The sequence below is a fragment of the Pan paniscus genome, chromosome 2 (genome assembly GCF_029289425.2).
Source record: "Pan paniscus chromosome 2, NHGRI_mPanPan1-v2.0_pri, whole genome shotgun sequence".
NCBI classification, from domain to species: Eukaryota; Metazoa; Chordata; class Mammalia; order Primates; family Hominidae; genus Pan; species Pan paniscus.
In genome coordinates, this window is record NC_085926.1 from 38810119 (window position 1) to 38835362 (window position 25244).

At 36.2% G+C, this 25244-nt stretch overlaps 1 protein-coding gene across 1 annotated transcript in view; it reads right to left on the reverse strand.

Annotated features, from left to right (window-relative positions):
* Positions 1 to 25244, reverse strand: part of SCN11A (sodium voltage-gated channel alpha subunit 11) — a 107195-nt gene that overhangs the window by 12863 nt on the left and 69088 nt on the right. The window contains exons 19-24 of the mRNA XM_055109673.2: positions 22251 to 22424; positions 13576 to 13677; positions 12828 to 13091; positions 12074 to 12127; positions 8699 to 8840; positions 4560 to 4660 (exon numbers count right to left, since the gene is read on the reverse strand). Coding sequence (XP_054965648.1) covers positions 4560 to 4660; positions 8699 to 8840; positions 12074 to 12127; positions 12828 to 13091; positions 13576 to 13677; positions 22251 to 22424 — 837 coding nt within the window. The remainder of the gene's footprint in view (positions 1 to 4559; positions 4661 to 8698; positions 8841 to 12073; positions 12128 to 12827; positions 13092 to 13575; positions 13678 to 22250; positions 22425 to 25244) is intronic.

Here is a 25244-nt window from a genome sequence, read left to right on the forward strand (position 1 = left end):
AAACAATGGACTTAAACTATACCCTAGAACAAATGAAATTAACAGATATTTACAGAACATTCTACCCAACAACTGCAGAATATACATTCTATTCATCAGCACATGGAGCATTCTCCATATCACATGGAGATAGACCATATGATAGATCAAAAAACAAGTCATAATAAATTTAAGAAAATCGAAATCATATCAAGTATCCTCTCAGACCACAGTGGAAAAAAACTGGAAATTAACTCCAAAAGGAATCTTCAAAACTATACAAATACATGGAAATTAAATAATCTCCTCTTGAATGATCTTTGGGTTAACAATGAAATCAAGATGGAAATTTAAAAATTCTTTGAACTGAATGATAACAGTGACACAACTTATGAAAACCACTGAGATACAGCAAAAGTGGTGCTAAGAGGAAAGTTTGTAGCATTAAATGCGTACATCATAATGTCTGAAAGAGCACTCACAGACAATCTAAGGTCAGATCTCAAGGAATTAGAGAAAGAAAAACAAGCCAAAGGCAAATCCAAACCCATTAGAATAAATAACAAAGATCAAGCAGAAATAAATGAAACTGAAACAAAAAAAAAATACACAAGGTAAATGAAACAAAAAGCTGGTTATTTGAAAAGATAAAAATGATAGACCATTAGTGAGATTAACCAAGAAAAGAAGAGAGATCAAAATAAGCTCAATTAAAAATGATACAGGAGATAGTACAACTGATACCACAGAAATACAAAAGATCATTCAAGGCTACTACAAACACATACATGCACAAATTAGAAAATCCAGAGGAAACGGATAAATTCCTGGAAATATACAACCATCCTAGATTAAATCAGGAAGAAATAGAAACTCTGAACAGACCAACAAAAAGTAGCAAGATTGAAACAGTAATAAAAAAATTGCCAACCAAAAAAAGTCCAGTACCAGATGGATTAACAGCTGAATTCTATCAGACATTTAAAGAAGAATTGGTACCAGTCCTACTTATGAAACCGCATTTGCAAAATTATAACTGAGGAAATTACGATAGTGAAAGAAATCACACCTAATGGACTCCATCTCCTTCTAACCTTTAAGCTGTCCTTGTTCATTCCTGGGCATAGGCTGAACTAACTTTGGGAAGGAATTCAGTTCATGGCTTGACTTTGAAACAAAATTGATAATAGATCTTTCCCAAAATGACCCCTCCTCTTGCCTGGGGACCAGTCTGCCTTTGCAGGACTAACAAATTAGCTACAAGATTAGAAATTAAGGTTTAGGGGTCATGCAGCCCCTGGGCTCCAAGAGTCTGAACCTCCTCAAATTGCTCCTGGGGATAACATCAGTATTGTAAAACCTAAGATCAGTGCTTGAGATATTTTGCAGACCCTGTACTGGATGGATCAGCTGACACCACCCAGACCCATAATCTGCCTCAACCAGTTCTGCCATTCCATCCAGGAACAGAAGACAGCAAGAAAACCTCACTTCAACCCCCTATGATTCCATATCAAACCTGACCAATTAGCACTCCCCATTTCCCTAGCCCCTACCCACCAAATTATCTTTAAAAACCTCTGATCCCTGAATGCTCGGGGAGACTGATTTGAGTAATAATAAAACTCCCATCTCCCACACAGCCAGCTCTGTGTGAATTACTCTTTCTCCATTGCAATTCCCCCGTCTTGATAAATTGGCTCTGACTAGGCAGGGGGCAAGGGTGGTTACACTAACACTAAAAGATAGAGAAAGAGGGAATCCTCTCTAAATGATTCTATGAAGCCAGTATCACCCTAATACCAAAACCAGGAAAGGACACAACAAAAAAGAAAACTACAGACCAATATTCCTGATGACTATAGGTGCAAAAATACTCAAAAAATACTAGCTAACTAAATCCAACAGCATATCAAAAAGAAAATCCACCATGATCAAGCAGGTTTTATACCAGGAATGCAGGGATGGTTTAACATACTCAAGTCAATAAATGTCATACATCATGTAAACAGAATTAAAAACAAAAATCATATAATCATCTCAACAGACACAGAAAAAGCATTTGACAAAATTCAGCATCTCTTTATGATAAAACCCTCAGCAAAATTGGCATAGAAGGAACATAGCACAAGGTAGTAAAAGCCATTTATGACAAACCCACAGCCAACATCATACTGAACAGGTAATGGTTGAAAGCATTCCCCATGACAACTGGGACAAGATAAGGATGCCCACTTTCACCACTTCTATTCAACATAGCACTCGGAAGTCCTAGCCAGAGCAATCAGATAAGAGAAAGAAATAAAGAGTATTCAAATTGGAAAAGAGGAAGTCAAACTATTGCTATTTGCCAAGGCTATGACTGTATACTTAGAAACCCTAAAGACTCATCCAAAAAGCTCCTAGATCTGATAAATAAATTCAGTAAAGTTTCAGGATACAAAATCAATGTACATAAAACAGTAGCACTGCTATACACCAAAACAACCAAGCTGAGAAACAAATCAAGAATTCAATTTATTTTACAACAGCTGCAGAAAAAAATAAAATACTTAGAAATATACCCAACCAAGGAGATGAAAGATCTCTACAGGGAAAACTACAAAACACTGCTGAAAAAAATCATTAATGACACAAACAAATGGATACACATCCCCTGCTCATGGATAGGTAGAATTAACATTGTGAAAATGACCATACTGTCAAAAGCAATCTACAGACTCAGTGCAATTCCCAACAAAATACCACCGTCATCCTTCACAGGACTAGAAAAAAAAAATCTTAAAATTCATATGAAACCAAAAAAGAGCCTGCATAGCCAAAGCAAGACTAAGCAAAAAGAACAAATTTGGAGGCATCACATTACCTGACTTTAAACTATACTACAAGGCCATAGTTACTGAAACAACATGGTACTGGTATAAAAACAGGCATGTAGACCAATGGAACAGAATAGAGAACCCCCCAAAAAAGCCAAATAGTTACAGCCAATTGATCTTTGGCATAGCAAACAAACATAAACTGGGGAAAGGGCACCCTATCCCACAAATTGTGTTGGGATAATTGGCAATTTGCATGTAGAAGAATGAAGCTAGATCCTCATCTCACCTGGTACAAAAATCAACTCAAGATGGATCAGACTTAACTCTAAGACCTGAAACCATACAAATTATAGAATATAACATCAAGAAAACTCTTCCAGATATTGGCTTAGGCAAAGAATTCATGACCAAGAACCCAAATGCAAATGCAACAAAAACAAAAATAAATAAATGAGACCTAATTAAACTAAAAATCTTCTGCATGGCAAAATAAATAATCAGCAGAGTAAAGAGACAACTCACCAAGTGGGAGAAAATATTCACAAACTATGCATCTGACAAAAGACTAATTTTCAGGATCTACAAGGAACTCAAACAAATCATCAAGACAAAAACAATTCTATCCAAAAGTAGGCAAAAGACATAATCAGACAATTCTCAAAAGAAGATTTACAAATGGCCAAGAAACATAGAAAAAAAATGCTCAACATCACTAATTATCAGGGAAATACAAATTAAAACCACAATGGGATGCCACCTTACTCCTGCAAGAATTATCATAATTTAAAAATCAAAAAAATAATAGATTTGGCATGGATGTGGTGAAAAGGGAACACTTTTACACTGTTGGTGGGAATATAAACTAGTATAACCATTATGAAAACCAGTATGGAAATTCCTTAAAGATCCAAAAGTAGAACTACTATTCGATTCAGCAATCTCACTACTAGGTACCTACCCAAAGGAAAAGAAGTTATTATATGAAAAAGACACTTACACATACCACATGTTTGTAGCAGCACAATTCGCAACGGCAAAAATGTGAAACCAACCTAAATGCCTGCCAACCAAAGAATAGATAAAGAAAATGTGGTATATCTACACCATGGAATACTAGTCAGCCATAAAAAGGAATGAAATAATGGCCTTTGCAGCAACCTGGATGGAGTTGGAGACCATTGTTCTAAGTGAAGTAACTCAGGAATGGAAAATCAAGTATTGTATGTTCTCACTTATAAGTAGGACCTAAGCTGTGAGGACATAAAGGCATAAGAATGATATAATGGACTTCGGAGAATCAAGGAGATGGGTGGGAAGAGGGTGAGGAATACAAGACTACACACTGGGTACAGTGTACACTGCTTGGGTGACAGGTGCACCAAAATCTCAGAAATCACCACTAAAGAACTTACACATGGAACCAAAAACCACCTGTTCCCCAAAAACTACTGAAATAAAATAAAATAAAACTGGTCAAAATTAAGTTCAAACAAACCACTAAGTTCACATGGTCGCAATAAGTATTTACTTAAGCACATATTGCCTGGCTCACACAAAAATAAATTTAAGTTGTTGTCCAGGCTCTTACTTTTGAGTTTGAGTATCTAATTTTCCTAAGTGTTTGAATATGTCTTGACTTCTGTTGAGTCCTTAATGTCTGCAAATTTTAAAAATAAAGAAGGATGGCATTGCGGAAATTTGAGTTCCTCACAGTAACTCAACTGTTCTACATATTTACAGTCATTCAATTGCTCTCACCAGAGGCCGTGGAATGGGTTTTTGAGGTTTTTTGGATCCTAATTTTTTCATTGCATTATAGTATTTCTTCTGTTCTTCTGTCATAAAAATGTCTTGGCCACCTAAGTATATGGAGAAGATAAGAGCTAATTACCTTTAACAGTTTTTTTTTTTGAATCTAGTTCTGAATTTTTTGACACAATTTTTAAGTTACATTACATTTCTATTAACAATTCTTAAAATTTCAATGGTAAGCTTAAGAGACTGGACCATAGCGAAATGCTATAAAGAAACAAGATTTAAGTTAAGGTATAAAGGAGAAATAGTTACCTTTATCAGTTATTTTTCACTTTTTAGAACAGAAAGGTTACAAATCTTTGCAAATATACACAGAATCTTTACAAAAATTTGACATATTTCAGCTTGCATAAATCAAACCATGATGCAACAAAAATAGAAATTAGTACAAAAATTTAGACAAACATCTCATAAAGGGCAATTGAATTTCTCTTAAATAATGAATACACATAACACTACTAACAAAGCTGCATAAAATCTGTTCAGAGTCACTCTCAGGGAAAAAAAAAAGTTCTAACTATTTTCACTACTGAGCAAGAAAGAATAGAAAAATGAACTAGGATTCTCATATCTGGAAATTTGGGGGCAAAATATTTAGAAAGGCTAGATAAACTAGAACAGAATTCTTTTAAAATGTAAAGCTGAACTGGCATAAAAGTAAGAAAAAAATTGGGGGTCTGAAAATTGAGAGATCAAAAAGATAGACTAGTAAATTAGCCCAAAGCCGTGGCTGGTCTTAGAACATTTACTAATCTCTGTAAACTAGAATCTCAGTTTTTAGTAAATGTAAGGGGGTAATGGGAAATAAGGCCTATGCAAAGACAGGAGAGGCACAGACGTCTTTGCAAGAATATGGGACTATCCAAAGGCGGCCAACAGAAGGGTAAAGAAAAAAACCCGAATCTGTCTGTTGGCAATGGAAGACAACCAGAAAATTGTCTCAATCCAGACTATGAGTAAAAAGCCAGTCTTCCCTGATCATTTGTGACTCCAGGCTTACTTTGATGAGGGTTTGGGGTTTGACTTTACTCCACCAGCACAGATAAAAATATGTAGCCCTAGAAGTCAACCTAAAAATTAATCAAGTTGTTCTGGGATGCTGGGAAGAAATTAGTCTTTTAGTAATCATATATGTCATAGTAGTATTAATACCACTATTCTGAGACTGTAGTGTGTGTATGTGTGTTGTGAGATAAAGAAAATGAGTAATTGTGGAAATTTTAAATTCTATCATCTTTGCCTTTGAGAATAAGGTTTCTCAGTGTGGAAAGGGGGAGATATAGATGTTAAGTGAAAACTTTGTAGTCCTGAATTTGAGTAATCAGTACGCAAATTTCCACTTATATATTTCCTTGTAGTCCTGAATTTTAAGCAACTCTGTCCACTCGAAAGGCTTAGAAACAATGACAATGAGCATTCTAGACTGTGGTCTTGGAAACCGTTTCCCACAAAGAAACAAACAGTTTTTAGAGAAATAGCTGATTACAGAACTAGGGCAGGAAGGGTACAACCTAAACTTGGAACATCGTGGCATTTCAGAGAACAAGAAAGTTGTCAAATGGAAAGACCTTATGTATTTGAATCCTGATTTGAAAACAAACAAACAAAAAGCTTCAACAGAAACAAATAAACAAATGAAACACAGAATTAATAAATAAACATTTTTCTTTTAAATTAAAGGCTCAGACCAATTTGAAAATAGACTCGGTATTTGATGAATTTAAAGAACTCACACTAAATTTTTTGGTGTGCTAATGGAATTGTGGTTATGTTTAAAAAGAGATGTGTTCTAAAATATTTATGAATCAAATGATGTGATGTCTGTGGTTTGCTCCATAAAAAAAAATCTGGTGGCAGAGTTGAGTAAGGGCATATATGGCTTAGAACAAGCACATTCTTAAGCCAATAAATGTTGTGCTGGGTGATGGGTATTTTAGGTTAATTCTAGTATACTCTTATGCATGTTTGAGATTTTCTGTAATAAAAAGTAAAACAAGACAAAACAAAAGGATATAGTGGATTGATCAAAACGATGATTTCTAATGTAAGCTTAAATCTAAAATCACAAAGGCTGACATCCAAATTGCAGGTATTGATAGCAATCAAGATGCATATTACAGAGAGGATGCTACATCACACACTCCTGAGTAGCAGAAGCAATACAGTTTGTGTAACAACAGGGAACAACTTTCCCAGCAGATGCTAAGAAGGCTAATTGGTATCAAGGTACATTTTGGATGAATTATGAGAGTCCAGAGGAAAAATAAAAGAAAGCCATAAAACAATTAGGAAAACCAAAGGAGAATATTTAGTTACTTGATTTGGGGATTGAGAAATGCCTTTAGTTCATAAGTACAATTAAAAAAAAGCCAAAAATAACAAGATTGGGAGTTTGACTCTGAAAAATACTAATGTCTACAAGTTAAATATGTTATTACAAAAATATAAGATGCATGTCACAAATTGGACTTATTATATAAAAATGCATACAAAAAAGATGGCAATCTCAGACTTAAAAATAGACAAATGATATAAATAAAAAACTCTTAAAGGAGAAATACTTGTGGCCATCAACCTGTGAAAAAGTGTGTAACCTCACTAATGATCAAATAAATAAATATAAAACAATGAGATAATACTTTCCCCACCAGTCTAAAAAAGATAATAAATATATAACAATTAGAATGATAAGATCTCAGTAACCATGCATTTTCATATTCTGCAGAATAAGGGTACCTAGCACAGCATTTCTGGAAGGTATTTTGACAATATGTCTTCAATGCTTTTAATATTGTAATTCTAGGAATTTATGCTGAAGAAATAATCAGAGATACACAGAATTTTAAAAATGGTCATAATTATTTTAGAAAAGCAAGAAATTTAAAAACAACCTATAAATGTCCAAAGAGGGGAATGATCAGGATAAATTATGGTCTATCCATAATATGCAATGTAATTCAGCCCTGAGAATTCCTTTTTTTTTTTTCTCTTTTTCCTTCTTTGAGATGGAGTCTCGCTCTGTTGCCCAGGCTGGAATGCAGTGGAGCGATCTCGGCTTACTGCAACCTCTGCCTCCCAGGTTCAAGCAATTCTCCTGCCTCAGCCTCCCAAGTAGCTGGGATTACAGGCGTGTACCACCACAGCTGGTTAATTTTTTGTATTTTTAGTAGAGACTGGGTTTCACCATGTTGGCCAGGCTGGTCTCGAACTCCTGACCTCAAGTGATTTCCCCGCCTTGGCCTCCCAAAGTGCTGGGATTACACGCATGAGCCACCACGCCCTGCCAGAGGCTCTGAGAATTCTTATAGCAAAGTTAATTTTATGACATAAGCTTATAACTAATGAGGTCAAAACTACAAAATTAAAAATGCAAGGTAATCCTAACTGTGTAAAAGTAATACGAAGTGACTGGAATGGATTATATCAAAATCATAAGAGGCATGGTCTAAAGTGGTTATCATTTGGTGGCCACCTTTGGGTGATTTAAATTTTCTTTTTATCTTGATTTTCCACATTCACTACAAAGCTCCTGTGGATTTTAGAATCAGCAAAATAAACATGTGTTTATTACAATGCATAGGGAAGAAAACCTCCCTAGCCCTGCCTCTTCCCCAATCATCTTCTTTCCGAGTAGGATGGATAGATCTGCTGAGGCTTGGGTGCTGGGGGCCAGGACACACTGGCAGGAAAAGGAGAGTATATTATTTTTATAGTAGATAATAAAGTGCATTTGAAAGGTTATTAAAATATGACCCTAGTGTCATATTTAATAAATACTAATCCTGGTGGTTGTTGTTCTATTAGGGTTCAGTTATTAATGGGTTTCATCTCAATAGCAGCAATGTCCATTGATTAAGAAGGTAAAAGAGAATAAAAGTAATGACTTAATTAAACCCAGATGTTTTCAGTCTTCTTTCAGCCTCATCTTTGAGGATCATCTCCAGGCAGACATGGGAGGCTCCCTCCTTGTTATTGCGCAGATCATAAAGGCTACTTTGTATAACATTCTAGGCCAGAATTATGTTTTGTTAATGCATTTGGAGGACAGAGATAAAATTACCAAATCAAGACAACCCAGATACTTATCTTTTTCTGCTGTTGGTTGAAGTTGTCAATGATAACGCCAATGAAGAGATTCAGAGTGAAGAATGAGCCAAAGATGATAAAGACTACGAAGTAAATGTAACCGAATGAATTGCTCTCAAACGCTGGCTGTTGTTCTTTCTGTTAGAAATTTTTTTAATAAGAGAAAAAAAACAATTACTGGAGAAAAATATAAGCATTCTAACTACCTTATCTAGAAGACCAAGGTGTTTCTTAGCAGCAACATTGACTACATAGCCTCTTCCTAACAGCCATAGCCCCTGTTGGGAGCCTGTCTTTCAGTTTTCGCAGCTCAGCTTGAGTGATGGCATGTGGCGGGGACCTGGGGTGATGGAAAATCGGGCTTTTTATTCTAAGCAAAGGAGAATCATTGAGGGGCTGTAAGGGAGATGAGTGGTATGATCACATTTGTCTTTTTAAAAAGTCATCCATATGGAATGTCCATATGGGTATGTAACTGGAGGGAACCTGACTGGAGGTGAGGCCACCAGAGGAGGGGCACGTTCACCTTGGGCAGAGGTGACTAAACTACTAAGTGTTGTTGAACTCCTATGACCCCCATATAGAGCCCACTGCTTTACTTAATATGTGGTAATGTCCTTTCACTCTTAACTTCCTAGTGCCTAGCATACCTTCTGATATGTAGATTTTTGATACACATGGAATAAATATCTAAATGAATGAATAAATGATCGAGCTCTAAAATGGACACAAATTGACTCCAACCAAGCTCTCCTAGTCCAAGGTACAACCCAAATCACCTAAGAGCCCTTTCATCCAAGTCCTTTGCATTGTTATTGGCTTCAGGCACTTTCAGGCAGGTGGCAAAAAGATTTCACTTTTTTTCCCTCTATCACATCAAAGACATAAGTGCTGATAGCTCTGACTAATGTTTAATGCATTTATGGTATTTGTTATTCAACACTCACAATGTAGACTAGTGTAATGAAGGTAATTATTTGAAAACATTATTTCTCTCTTTTGCTATGAAGACTACCTGACCTTAGTACAAGTTTGCTTGAGGCATCCATTTATTTGAACAAAAGGTAGACATTAGTACAGAAACAACGTAATGGAAAGAATATTTAGCATTGGACATTTAAAATAAAATTGCCAAGTGGGCTAATAGTCTTGCATGTTAGGTTACTGCTTTGAGATATAGGAATGTCTGTACTCCTTCATGTCCCTCTTTGTTAGATCAAAGGTTTGAAGGTGGAGAGTTTTATTGGAGGGAGATTTAGACAAGAAGATGAAATTATCAAAGCTCACCCAATTTGTCCATAGGAAATGTAGGAAAAATAAACAGAGACAGAAAATCAGAGCTGCAAGATGTGTGTCCTGATTATCCCTCTTTGGGTCTGGAAAGGGGGGTTGGAATGCAGTAAATTGAGGGAAACATGGAAGGCAAAGAGGGTATTCTTGCTTTACTTCTGCATTTCCTGGAAGGAATTACTACTGGGAAGGCCTGAGATATATCAGGCAGGCAGGCTGACTTAAGAGATTTGAGTAACATAATTGAACAGAGAGAAGTCTCTTGAACCTCTCATTTCTCATGTGGCTTGGACACGGAGTTGATAGCCATGGGCCTGTCATGTTGGGCCTTGCAGCAAGGGATGGGAGTAGACTGCCAGGGACCATGGGGAGGATATGGCAGAGTACCAGTATTTAAGGCCAGGAGGAGATGACGGGGAAAATGCTCACAGTTTCAACAACCACAACTTCAATATTTGAGGCCAGCAGAGTGCTGGGTGACTATATAGACAAGAGTCATCAAGCTAGAAGCCAGCATACAACAACCAGTACATATCAGGACCGGCATCAAAACAGGCACCCCTCCACACACTTCCACCCACCTGTCACTCACTCTTGGAGCATTTGCAAGCCACACACCTTGTCTACTACACATCTGCAAAACCTTTCCTCCCCACTCCCCATCTCCACCTCCGCACAGATGGATGTCAAAGCCAAACTAGAGCGAAGGTCATGTACTCAAAAAGACGAAAGAAATGAGTACATTAGTATTTTTTAAATATTTCCTTTGCTATAAATTGTAATTATAAAATTATGTTGTATATATAATTATAAAATTACATTGTATATATAAATATTACAATGTAAACTATAATTGTTATAAACAGTTAAGTATCTACTGTTAGCTTTGTCTTTCCAGAAAGTTGACTTTATTGACACACCCAGAATTAAGCAAACTCAGATTTGTTGCTATGCATCATCTGTATATTAACTTATAATGACAATCTGTGAATTTATAATGACAACTGGAATGGCCATAAAGATTAATTCTCATCCCTCGGTGCTGCTATAACACTAATCAAACCACTTCTACTGCTACTACAGGCTGAGCATCCCTAATCTGAAAATCCGAAGTCTCAAGTGCTCCAAAATCTGAAACTTTTTGAATGCTGACATAACATGCAAAGGTCATGCTTAAAGGAAATGCTCACTGTGGCGTTTTGGATTTTCAGATCAGGGATGCTCAACTGTAAGTATTATGCAAATATTCCCAAATCTTACAAACTCCAAAATCCGAAACACTTCTGGTCCCAAGCATTTCAGATAAGGGATACTCAGTCTGTACCAGCTCACAGGTACTGAATACTTTTTAGGTGTTAGGCATCAACTCTGCAGACTCCCAAACAGGTCGAAACACACACATGTGCTATCACAGGAAACAATAATTTCTGCCATTGACTCCATTCTTGAGCCAACCATCTGCTTACTCTATGGCTTTGGGAAACTCTTTCTTTTTATCCCTCAACTTTCCAAGCTGGAAAATAGAAACTAGGCTAGATTACTGAGTACACTTCCAACTTTGGGAATCTGTGATTATCTTTTCTTTAACTAAAATTCAACAGCTGGTCATCACTAGAAACTCTAAAATTCAACAGTTGGCCATCACTAGGGAGTCTGGAGCCATGCGAGGGTCTCCCTTGCAAATTTAGTGCAGTCTTAAGGTTTCCCACAATCTAAAACAGATACTCTTTGAAATTTGGTTTCTGACTATCCAACCATTTGGAGAAGAGGGAAGAAGAAAATCAAGGCATCCTGTGATTCTGCCACTTCTGGCTCCATCTCCTGTATGAGTGGTTTTTCCTTGGCCACCATGGAGAAAGAAGACTGGACTTTAGAGAATACTGGGGTATCAGATACTCACTAGAGGATGCATAAGAATCCTTTGTATTAGGCAGTGGTATCTCATAGTGTTTTGTTCCAAAGAAAACAAGGCAGAGAACCCCAGCTGCTGGAACTATGATGCCAGTTCTGGACTGTCCATGTAGTCATGATATCTCTGACTTGACCCTAACACTCCAGAACATGGTAGAACACTGACTCACCTCTGTGGAATCAACAGCTGCATATATAATATCCATCCAGCCCTTAAATGTTGCCTGCAACAAAAGCAGAAAAACATGAATAATACAAATGTAGACTTGCCATCAACAGATACATGGCATGGAAAAGCAGGTGAGGCCCAGTGGGCTGAATATATAAGATGATACCCCAACCTTCTAGGACAGGATGCTCAAATAAAAGAACAGTAGAAGGGAACTCAAGGATGTGTGTCTTGGATTTTTTTCTTCTTCTTCATTTGTACAAGATACAAAGTTTAAAAACAAGAAATTTCCACCTTAAAAGTTACCAGAGAGGCTGAAGCTGTGGCCAAACAGCTGAAAAGAGACTGGCTAAGAGTTAAAGGGTTCTTTTCTGATGCCATATGTATTTGCACTGCCTGTTCAAGACCTGGCAACTGTGCTTTAAACAGGGAACTGTTCAAAGTGTCATGACCTACACCTGAGGCTCCACTCTTCTCTGCCTGGAGATGTGGAGAGCCAGCAAGGTGCCATACAGGACAAGGTGAGATGTACAGATCCTTAAAGGGGCATCACTAGGAAGCTGAGGCTCAGCAGTCAATGAAGTTGCAGATGCTCAGTAGAGGACAATTCCAGAAGGCATTGGCTTTCCTATAAGGAATTAGGATTTGCTTCTATTATCACAATGGAGTCACTGCATTTTTATTAGCTGAGAAACAATTCATGATTCTCTGAAGGTTTTTCTCCTCAGAGTGAAAAACATACTGACTGTACTTACCACTTGCAGCAGAGCGAGGTAAGCATTTCCCACATTGTCAAAGTTGACTTTCTGGTTGATCCAAGAGAAATTGCCACTTTCACATTGACTTTTATTTGTAATGATAGTATAATTTATAACTGAGTCTGTTCCATTAATGCATTTCCCAAATTTTCCAGAAAAGAAGTATACTCCCAGAATACAAAATACGAGCCAGAAAATGAGGCAGACAAGCAAAACATTCAGAATGGCAGGTATGGCACCTATGAGAGCATTGACCACCACCTTATGGAAACAAAAGCAAAGAAAACCATAACAGATGGGTAGGATGAACCAGGCTCTTCAACTTCTCAGCATGGGCCTGATGTGCAGGGCTTGATCTCTTGGAGCTCTGTCCTTAATCTCCACATACATGTGCCCCATCCCCATGACAAGCCCTGCTCTCAGCTCCCTACATAATGGGTCTTCTCTGTTGCCACTGAGGATACCTTGAGAAGTGCCCTGGTGATGACAGTGTTAGAGACTTATGGACACCTACCCCAGGATTCTGAGGCAAAGCTACAGCTCATCTTGGCTGTCACAGAAGCTTTTAGGGTAGAAAGTATATCTTAGGCTTTTCTCTACCCCTCAAATTCTAAGCACTGGGCAGGCTGGGAAGTAACCCAGGAAAAGCTTGGCAATTTAAGGAAATCTCAGCCCAAAAAGAACTGTTGGTCTTTCCACCTTTCTCTGTTAACTGAACTTCTACCCATTCTTCTGCAGAATGTACCTTCATTCCTTCAAACTGGGACAGCGCACGAAGAGGCCTCAGTGCTCGAAGAGTCCGGAAGGACTTCAATTCCATTAAGTTAATGAGGGTGGTCACAGAGACCTGATGGGAAGAGAGGCCACAGATAATGTACCTGACTTGGTGTCCAGCTGGAAAGTCCATTTTTCTCCTTATCTACCAAAGCTACAGTCCATAAACGTGGGAACAATGCACTCACGTTATTTGTTTAGTGAAAGACATAGAAAATCCGAGGAATTGTGAATTAAAGGAAAGCAAAGAGATATAACAATCACATGTAATATGGGGTGCTGAATTGGATCCTGGATTGGAGTGGGGGTAGGAGGTGGATGCATAAAGGGAATTAACCCTAAAGAATCTTGTTATGGCAGTCAATTGAAATTTATTATGATAGTCAATTGCCATAACAAAGATCTTTATGGCGAATGTGAAAAATTTGAAAATGGATGTGGATTTTAATTGAATCAATGTTAAATTTCTAACTTTGATCACTGTATTGTAATCATGTGAGACATTGTCCTTGATAGGAAATATACATTGACATGTTTAGGGGTAATAGGTTTGATGCTTGCAACTTAATCTCAAGCAGTTTAGGGGGAAAAAAAGAGAGAAAAAAATGACAAAGCAGATGGGTGACAATAATTGGTGAACCTGAAGAAAGAATATGTGGATTTCATTATACTATTTCCTGCAACATTTTTCTTAGTTTGAAATGATATCAAAATAAAAAGTTACATGGAAAAAATAAATTATTTGCTAATATTTCCCCTAATCCAAATAGCTCCTTATTGGGGAATTAAATGCTATTTTCTCTCCCAATATGCTTCTTCTCAATAGGACAGAACTGAGTATTAGAAAGCTCTGTTAAGTATACCAAATTAAATCTTAACAATATTTACAGATGCTCAGTAGAGGACAATTCGAGAAGGTATTGGCTTTCATATGAGGAATTAGGATTTGCTTCTATTATCACAATGGAATCAATGCTTGAGCTTGAGTTGAATCTGCTTGCTGCAGATCTTCAGCCATTCTTATTATGGAGAGTTTTCAGAGGCTCAGCTTGGAAGAAGAGTTGCTCAGCTGGATAGGAAGTGAATCAGGATAGTCCTGACTAAGCTGATGTCAGAGTTCACTATTACCTAAAAACATTCCTCACAAATCTTGCCAACCTCATTGTAGTAGTGAAGAGAAATTGAGTTAATATGACAGAATATTAAGATTTTGAAATTTATAATCAATTTACAGTGTATTTATAATGTTTTTAATGGGCTTTTTGTTTACAATGGCACCACTTTTGGAGAGTTATTTAAATTATTACGTTATTAAGTAGCTTTCTCGCAAATACTCCACTTATTCCTAGCCAGATGAAAACAGATGGCAAAGTTTAGCAATTCTTCTGTTTTACCAAATCATTGTCATAGTTGGTGAGAAGAGGTGTTCCTACAGAGACCTTATACACCTCTTTACCTTAAACCTTACCCAAGTTTCTGTTCCATCAGACTTGCAGGTATCAGTGAGACACATAGAAACACCCACATTCTTTCCCACCATACTGTACTCTTCAAGTGAGAAGTCTTCTACTAGTTTTATCTTATTTTTAAAATCTAACTTGCATTTATCACTCTGCACTGTTTTTGAAATCATCATGTTGATTATATTCTTATGGTTTGCTCCTTGTAACTGTTGAGGAATAGTACAGCATATAAATCTTCATGTTTTACGGATCCATTCCTCCTTGGTGAATACCTAGGTTATTTCCATTTCTTTGCTATTATGCAAAACAGTACACTGGACAGTATTATGCACAACAGTACACTGGGCAGATGCGTGCATTTTTCTTGGGTACATATGCAAGAGTTCTCCTTGGATCTATAACAAGTGATATTTGTGGATTGTGAGTTGGGTCATTTGTGATTTTTACTTAATATAGTGCGAAATATTCCCTACAGTGGCTGTACCAATTAAATTATTAGCAGTGGTTTGAGATCGCATTTTCCTATATCCTTCTAAATATCGATGTTATCCAACTTTAAAATTTTTGCCATGGCATTTTCCTATATCCTTCTAAATATCGATGTTATCCAACTTTAAAATTTTTGCCATAGCTGGGCACAGTCGCTCAAGCCTGTAATCCCAGCACTTTGGGAGGCTAAGGCAGGCGGATAACTTGAGCTCAGGAGTCTGAGATCAGCCTGGGAAACATGGTAAAACCCTGTCTCCATAAAAAATACAAAAATTAGCTGGGCATGGTGGTGGGCGCCTGTAGTCCCAGCTACTCAGGAGTCTGAGGCAAAAGGATCAATTGAGCTTGGGAGGCAGAGGTTGCCACTGCACTCAAGCCTGGATGACAGAGTGAGACCATGTTTCAAAACAATATATTTTGTTTTCCAATCTAATGAGTAAAAAGAGGCCTCTCATTTTAATATGCACTTCTGTGCTAACTGGTGATAGAACTAGTGTATATTTCATCATACATTTATTCCTTTTGTGAATTGGCTGTTTGTATACTTCTCCCATTCTTACTCTGGGTTGTTTTTTCCTGTGAATCTGTAGGAAATTTGTATATGTTGTGAATAATAATGATCTGTTGTGGAAAATACTGTCTCCCAGGTTCTAGTTGGTTTGTAACTGTAATTAGAGTATTGTTGAATACAAAAATAAAAGTTTTACTACATTTTGATGTAGTTGAATTGTGTATCTTTTTGTGGTTTATGCTTTTCTAATAAAAATTATGATGGTAATTTTATATAATCTTGATTGACAATAAATATTATAGAACTGTTCACATACATTCTCTCATTTAATCTGTACAACAATATCCCAAGCTAAGCAGCACTTTGCAACATCTACCATATTATAGATGAGGAAACCTGATGCTCAAAGGATCAGCAACTTGTTTCAGGTCATACAGCTGATAAGTGGTGAATTTCAGATTCACACCACAGTCTGCATGATGTCAAGGCTAATAATAGTAATAGTAAACCACATTTGTTGAGTGCTTTATCTGTGATTTGTAAAGATATATAATTGTAAGATTATTTTCTTATTTGATTCATTTCTGTTCTATTCATTTTATCAATATTATGTTTATCTCATTAAATAAATTTGCAAGCTTTCCTTCTTTTGTCTATTCTTTGTAACAATTTGAATAAGATGAGATTAATTCTTCCTTGGAAGTTTGGTAAAACTTACCTGCAAAACCATCTGGGCCTCTTGATGATATGATTGTATACATAGAAAATCCTAGAGTCATCCAAAAAACTCCTAGAACTGGCAAATGAATTCAGCAAAGTTTCAGGATACAAAATCAATGTACACAAATCAGTAGCACTGTGATACACCAACAGTGACCAAGCTGAGAAACAAGTCAAGAACTCAACCCCTTTTACACTAGCTGAAAATAAAATAAAATAAAATACTTAGGAATATACCTAACCAGGGAAGTGAAAGACTTCTACAAAGAAAACTACAAAACACTGCTGAAAGAAATCATCAATGACACAAACAAATGAAAACACATCTCATGTTCATGGATGGGTAGAATCAACATTGTGAAAATGACCCTACTACCAAAAGCAATCTACAAATTCAATGCAATTCCCATCAAAATACCACTATCATTCTTCACAGAACTAGAAAAAACAATCTTAAAATTTACGTGGAACCAAAAAAGAGCCTGCATACCCAAAGCAAGACTAACCAAAAAGAACAAATCTGGAGACATCACATTTTCAGACCTCTAACTGTACTATAAGGCCATAGGCACCAAAACAGCATGGTACTGGTATAAAAATAGGCACACAGACCAATTGAACAGAATAAAGAACCCAGAAATAAAGCCAAATACCTACAGCCAACCGATCTTCGACAAAGCAAACAAAAACATAAATTGGGAAAAGAGCACCCTATTCAACAAATGGTGCTGGGATAACTGGCTAGCTACAGGTAAGAGAATGAAAATGGATCCTCATCTCTCATCTTATATGAAAATCAACTCAAGAGGGATCAGGGATTTAAGTCTAAGACCTGAAACCATACAAATTCTAGAAGATAACATGGGAAAAACTCTTCTAGACATTGGCTTAGGCAAAGACTTCATGACCAAGAACCCAAAAGCAAATGCAACAAAAACAAAGATGAATAGATGGAACTTAAACTAAAAAGCTTCTGCACAGCAAAAGAAACAATCAGCACAGTAAACAGACATCCACAGAGTGGGTGAAAATCTTTGCAATCTATACATCTGACTAAGGACTAATATCCAGAATCTACAAAGAACTCAATCAAATCAGCAAGTAAAAAAACAAATAATCCTATCCAAAAGTGGGCAAAGGACATGAATGGACAATTCTCAAAAGAAGATTTACAAATGGCCAACAAACATAGGAAAAAATGTTCAACATCACTAATTATCAGGGAAATACAAATCATAACCACAATGTGATACCACCTTACTCCTGCAACAATGGCACTAATCAAAAAATGATAGATGTTGGCGTGGATGTGGTGAAAAGAGAACACTTCTACACTGCTGGTGGGAATGTAAACTAGTACAACCACTATGGAAAACAATGTGGAGATTCCTTAAAGAACTAAAAGTAGATCTGTCATTTGATCCAGCAATCCCACTAATGTGTATCTACTCAGAAGAAAGGAAATCATTACATGAAAAAGACACTTGCACACACGTTTATAGCAGCACAATTCGCAATTGCAAAAATATGGATTCAGCCCAAATGCCCATCAATCAACCAGTGGATAAAGAAAATGTGATATATATATATATATATGGAGAGAGAGACATATGGTATATATATGGTGTATATACTATATATATGGTATATATATGGTGTATATACTATATATGGTATATATGGTGTATATACTATATATATGGTATATATATGGTGTATATACTATATATATGGTATATATATGGTGTATATACTATATATATGGTATATATATGGTGTATATACTTATATATGGTATATATATGGTGTATATACTATATATATGGTATATATATGGTGTATATACTATATATGGTATATATATGGTGTATATACTATATATGGTATATATATGGTGTATATACTATATATGGTATATATATGGTGTATATACTATATATGGTATATATATGGTGTATATACTATATATATGGTGTATATACTATATATATGGTATATATATGGTGTATATACTATATATATGGTATATATATGGTGTATATACTATATATATGGTATATATATGGTGTATATACTATATATATGGTATATATATGGTGTATATACTATATATATGGTATATATATGGTGTATATACTATATATGGTATATATGGTGTATATACTATATATATGGTATATATATGGTGTATATACTATATATATGGTATATATATGGTGTATATACTATATATATGGTATATATATGGTGTATATACTATATATATGGTATATATATGGTGTATATACTATATATATGGTATATATATGGTGTATATACTATATATATGGTATATATATGGTGTATATACTATATATATGGTATATATATGGTGTATATACTATATATATGGTATATATATGGTGTATATACTATATATATGGTATATATATGGTGTATATACTATATATATGGTATATATGGTGTATATACTATATACGGTATATATATGGTGTATATACTATATACGGTATATATATGGTGTATATACTATATACGGTATATATATGGTGTATATACTATATATATGGTATATATGGTGTATATACTATATATGGTATATATACTATATATGGTATATATATGGTGTACATACTATATATATGGTATATATATGGTGTACATACTATATATATGGTATATATATGGTGTACATACTATATATATGGTATATATATGGTGTACATACTATATATGGTATATATATGGTGTACATACTATATATGGTATATATATGGTGTACATACTATATATGGTATATATATGGTGTATATACTATATATGGTATATATATGGTGTATATACTATATATGGTATATATATGGTGTATATACTATATATGGTATATATATGGTGTATATACTATATATGGTATATATATGGTGTATATACTATATATGGTATATATATGGTGTATATACTATATATGGTATATATATGGTGTATATACTATATATGGTATATATATGGTGTATATACTATATATATGGTATATATATGGTGTATATACTATATATATGGTATATATATGGTGTATATACTATATATATGGTATATATATGGTGTATATACTATATATATGGTATATATGGTGTATATACTATATATATGGTATATATATGGTGTATATACTATATATATGGTATATATATGGTGTATATACCCTATATATATGGTATATATATGGTGTATATACCCTATATATATGGTATATATATGGTGTATATACCCTATATATATGGTATATATATGGTGTATATACCATATATATATAGTCTTTGGTATATACTATATACATACACCATGGAATACTACTCACCCATAAAAAGGACCAAAATAATGGCTTTCACAGCAACCTGGATGGAATCGGAGACTATTATTCTAAGTGAAGTAACTCAGGAATGGAAAACCAAACATTTTATGTTCTTACTCATAAGAGAGACCTAAGCTAAGAGGACACAAAGTTGTAAGAATAATACAATGGACTCTGGGGACTCAGGGGAAATGAGGGTGTGAGGGATAAAAGACTACATTAGGTACAGTGTACACTGATCGGGCGATGGGGCACCAAAATCTCAGAAATCACCGCTAAATAACTTATTCAGGTAACCAAACACCACCTGTTCCCTGAAAGCCTATTGAAATATAATAAATAAATAAATAAATAAACCCACCCATCTTGGCCTGGTACCCTTTTTTGACAGTGTGGCTTTGGACAACTGTTTTGATATTTTTAATGGCGATCACTAGATTTCTAGTGAAACTATCACTAGCTTTCTATTATGTATTCAGTGAATTTGGGCAATTTATAGTCCACATCCTCATTTTTACCTGTGAGAAAATTATTGTCAAAAGAGGGGAAATGTTTTGCTTAAGGTTACACAAAAAGAGGGTAGACCAATTAGCTTTAGGACCCAGGCTCCTAAATGTAGGGCTTGTATCCGGTAAAACAGAGTTCCCTATAATGGAGATAACAATCATCTGTTCACACAGTTTTTAGGGTTTTCTTTTTACTATAATCTATTAAGATAATAGGTACAGAGTTATTTGCTCTCTAGAAATTAATAGGACTGACAAACGTGGATGTTTTTATTCCCATCTTTGAATCCTGTTGTAGTTTCTATGGCATTTATACCTTTCTAAAATGCCTGAACCACAATCAGCTTCTGTTTCCTTGTCTCTGAGCTTCTGGTTTTCTTGTTAGTAATGTGGTAGATGTCATGTAATACTGATTAACTCAGAATATTGATGTCCATATTAAATGAACACATGGTCTATTTGTGCTAACCAACAACATTATGGTTCTCCAGTGGGGTTTCCTGACCACATGGTTTATGCTCAGGTATTTGTCTTATCTACTTCCTTGCATAGCAGGGACAAAGTTTAACTAATTATATCATGATGGAAAGAAGGTAATGTTAAAATCAAGGGCCCTGGAGTGAGACTTACTAGGTTGCACCAGTTTTAATTATATAAAGGTATTACATAATCACATGTATCCTGAAAATATGTCCATCTACTATGTATCAGTAAACATAAAATTAATCTTAAAAAGAGGACGTAATGTTAAATCAAGAGCTTTGGAGTGAGGCTTACGAGGTTTGTATCTCACCTCCACCACTTCTAGCTGGGCAATCTTGAACATGTTTCTTAGCCTCTCTATGACTTACTTTCTTTCTCTGAATATACAAAAATAGTAGCACCTGCCACAGAGTGGCTATGATAACTAAAAGAGGAAGGCATTTGGAGCATATGGAAGAGTACTTGATACAGAGAAAGCACTCAATAAATGTGATCCACTAATACTATTATTAGCTTTTGTGTCATACAGCTAGACACGTGAATCCCAATTTCACCACTTATCAGCTCTATGACCTGAAACAAATTGCTAATCCTCTGAGCTTCAGGTTTCCTTGTATACAGTGTGGGAGGTGTCATACAATGCTGCTTAATTCAGAACATTGTCATGCATATTAAATGAGAGACTGTATGTGAACAATCCTCTTATGCTGCTTGACAATTAAGATGGATATTAGCCTAGTCTGTTGGCTGCTGACCAGCTTTGAGAAGTCTTGAAAAGAAATAGAAAGTTGGAAGAAGAAAAAATCGAGGATACTGAAAGTTATTCTAGGTACATATTATACATAAACAGTGCTTATGGAGAGAAGTGAATGAATCCCATCATGGGAAAGGTTGTAGTGGTGAGCATATAAAGTGTAGTGTATGAGGAGCGGGACCTAGGAAACGCTAAACTGCTTATAGACAAATGACAACTACTTACAAGTACTGTGAAGAGGCAATGATAACAAGAAAAACTATTTTAGACAGACATCCATATGAGGCACACAGGAAAAGCAGCCTCCATATGATCCCTGCCTTAACCACTACCCCAGCCTGTGTGGGACACAGAGATGGTAAACTTACAATCACAATGATGAAATCAAGGCAGCACCAGGCACTGGTGAAATACTTTCCAAATCCGAAGGCTACCCATTTTAGTACCATCTCCAGGATAAAAATATGTGTAAAAATAATGTCAGTACAATTTAGTAATTCTTGGATTTTGGGTTGGTTCTCAAGGCGAACATCTTCAAATATCTGAAATGAAAAAGCATAGCCATAGGCCAGGTTGAATATTTGCAAAGAACTCCTTGGTAACTTTACTTTTTGTTTTTCTTCCTTATATGAATAAAAACTGGTATCTCTCTTCATAATGAGGTTCTGCTCAAAAGATATTAAGGCTAAACTTTTCCAATGGAATCCATTCCTTGAGTAAGTAAAAATGGAAGAAGGAAAATCTTCTTTCTTCTGTTGTCACAATAGTTCCTCAACTGCTTATTACTGGTCCCCTGAATATTAAAACATCTTCCTAATGGATCACCACATTATTTCCTGGGCTTCCTCATCCTTTCAACTCCTGCCAAATATGTCTTGCCAACATTCCCAGGACCACCCAGTGGCATAGACCATCTCTCATCCTCCCAATTGCCTTGGTGGATTAATTCAGTGTCTCTTTATTGCTTATAACATTAAGTCCAAGTGCCTTAGCCCATTCTCTAAATCCTGCCAACCCTGATGCCCCTCATCTATCCCTACAAACAGCCTTATCCATTTACCTTACCATTCCCTACAAATAGTGTCATTTCGTATGTGTGCCATGACATTAACAAAATTTGGAACACTCTGGGCTAAAGCTCCCAGTGTAAATTACTTTGAATATTAAACATTGTTATTTGTAATTATGAAAAAGAGATCCTGGCTTTCAGAGAGACCCTTTTTAATGCTACATCCAAACACTTCCCTCACGCAAACTGTATGTGATTCTACAGGGTCTATATAACTAGCGTATAAGCTGTCCTTTTGGCCTTTACAGAGTTACTGAGAATGAAAGAAAGGAAGACGGCCTGTTACTAAAGCTGCCCATGAAATTTACGTCAACACTGAAGGCAGGAAGGGAATCATCCTTGCTGTTGGAGACTAGGGTAAGCCCACAGCTCCAAAGTCCTGGGGTGAAAAAAAGAATGCAAAAGAGTAAAACAGTCTCACTTACAATTGCCAAATTGGTTTCTGGCTGAAGAAGGCCCTCTATCTCATCCTCTGCTCTTTCAGCTCTTCAGCTTTAAGATTTCAGCTTAGCTGATATTTTCTATAGGAAACTGTCCCGTTCCAGCAGGATTGGGTTAGGTTCCCATCCTGCATGCTCCCATGTCACCCATTCCTTCCCTGAGTAGACCACTTAATTGTTCTATCTATCTTGATCTATACTTTCTGGTCTATAATCACTCCAGCTATCTTTCCTACTAGACTTCAGGCTCCTGGAGGTCAGGGACTTCGTTTGTTTGCCTCTTGAGGATAAACAAATCTGAATGGTATTGGGTGCTCATTTCCTCCCTTATTTGGGAAGCTTACCAGTAAGCTGGTTCAGCAGATCTGAGTTAGCTCAATGGATGAGCACGCTTATACCTGCAATTGAGCTTCAGAGGCTTCCACATTATATCTAGGCCATTTTCTGACACAGGAAGCTCTTATTATTACATAGTTGCCTAGACCAGAGTTTCTCAAACTCTAATGAACCCCAAATCACCTAGGGAACTTGTTACAATGGACTGCTTGTTACAATGTAATACCCTGCGTTTCTAACAAGCTTCCAGGTGACGCTGCTGCTGCTGATAGACACATATAGTGGCAAACGACTTGATGTCTCTTGTTCTCATTCTCTACAAATATGTACAGAGAAATATGGGCTGGGTCCTTCCCCTGGCACCCTCTGCATTGTGTGTTCAGCTTTGCTCTGCCCAGCCTACACCTGCCTTTCTGAAGGCAGATAAGAACTGGAGTTGTGTGCCCTCTGCTACATTTCTGATCATAAATTTTCCTTTTATGGCACCATGGGGCATTTTTGCTGTGGCCTTTTGGCACTGTCACTGCTTTCCCACTGCCTATATCATAAGTATCATTTGTGGAATAAATACAAGAAACCCTATACTTGAGTAACAGTAGACAGCCAGTGAAAATGTAGTCACCAGAAAGTCTACAGGTAACCCTAGACCCAAGATTAACAGTAAAAATTGATTAAGGGAATTCTCTGGGATGGTTTTAGAGAAATCTGCTTTTCTATTTGAAGAATAATTTACACTGTAGTAAGTAGACAAATGGAGATGTATGTTGATCACAGTCCCCGGTGGGCTCTGGTATGTATTCATCTCTTTTCACCTAGAGATCACACGAGTGTAAAACACTAACCAGAAGCTATGGGGTGTAGGAGGAAGACATTTCCTTGTCTTTTTCCACTTGCTAGTGATTCACTGTGAAATGTTCTGTCACTCTTAGCAGGGGAGAACCCAAGGCTCCTGGGTTTAGTAATATGGAACCAAACTCTCATAAAAAACTCATAACTGTTTGTTATGTCAAACAGTAAGAGAGTTTGCTTCCCTATTATTTAGCTCCACATTACTGTATGATCATTTTAAGGGAAGATGCATGATAGAAAAAAGCAGAAAATAGAAAAGGAGAGGGCGAAATATGCAGGTGATAAGAGAAAAGATACTATCCTTCCCTAGCAGGGAGGAGAAAGGGAGACAAGAAGGACCAGAAGGCGTGGAGAGAGAGCATAAAGGAGTGGATAGCTCTATGGCTATAGAAGCTGATGGGTTCAGAGTTATTTCTAAACCTCATTGGGACTCATACCACACTTTGACCATGCATATAAAGCAACATCTCCTTGTCCTTTCTTTCAAGGGATCATGAATGACAGAAAATACCAAGGCAACTTACTATATCCTAATCTGGTCCCTGTAACTCCCTCCCATAATATTTTACCTTTCAGAAAACAGCACTATGGCTTATGGTAACAGGGAGAGTAGAAGCATTGCTGTCTAGAGAAAGAACTATGTAGGATACAGTGAAAATGTCTAGAAA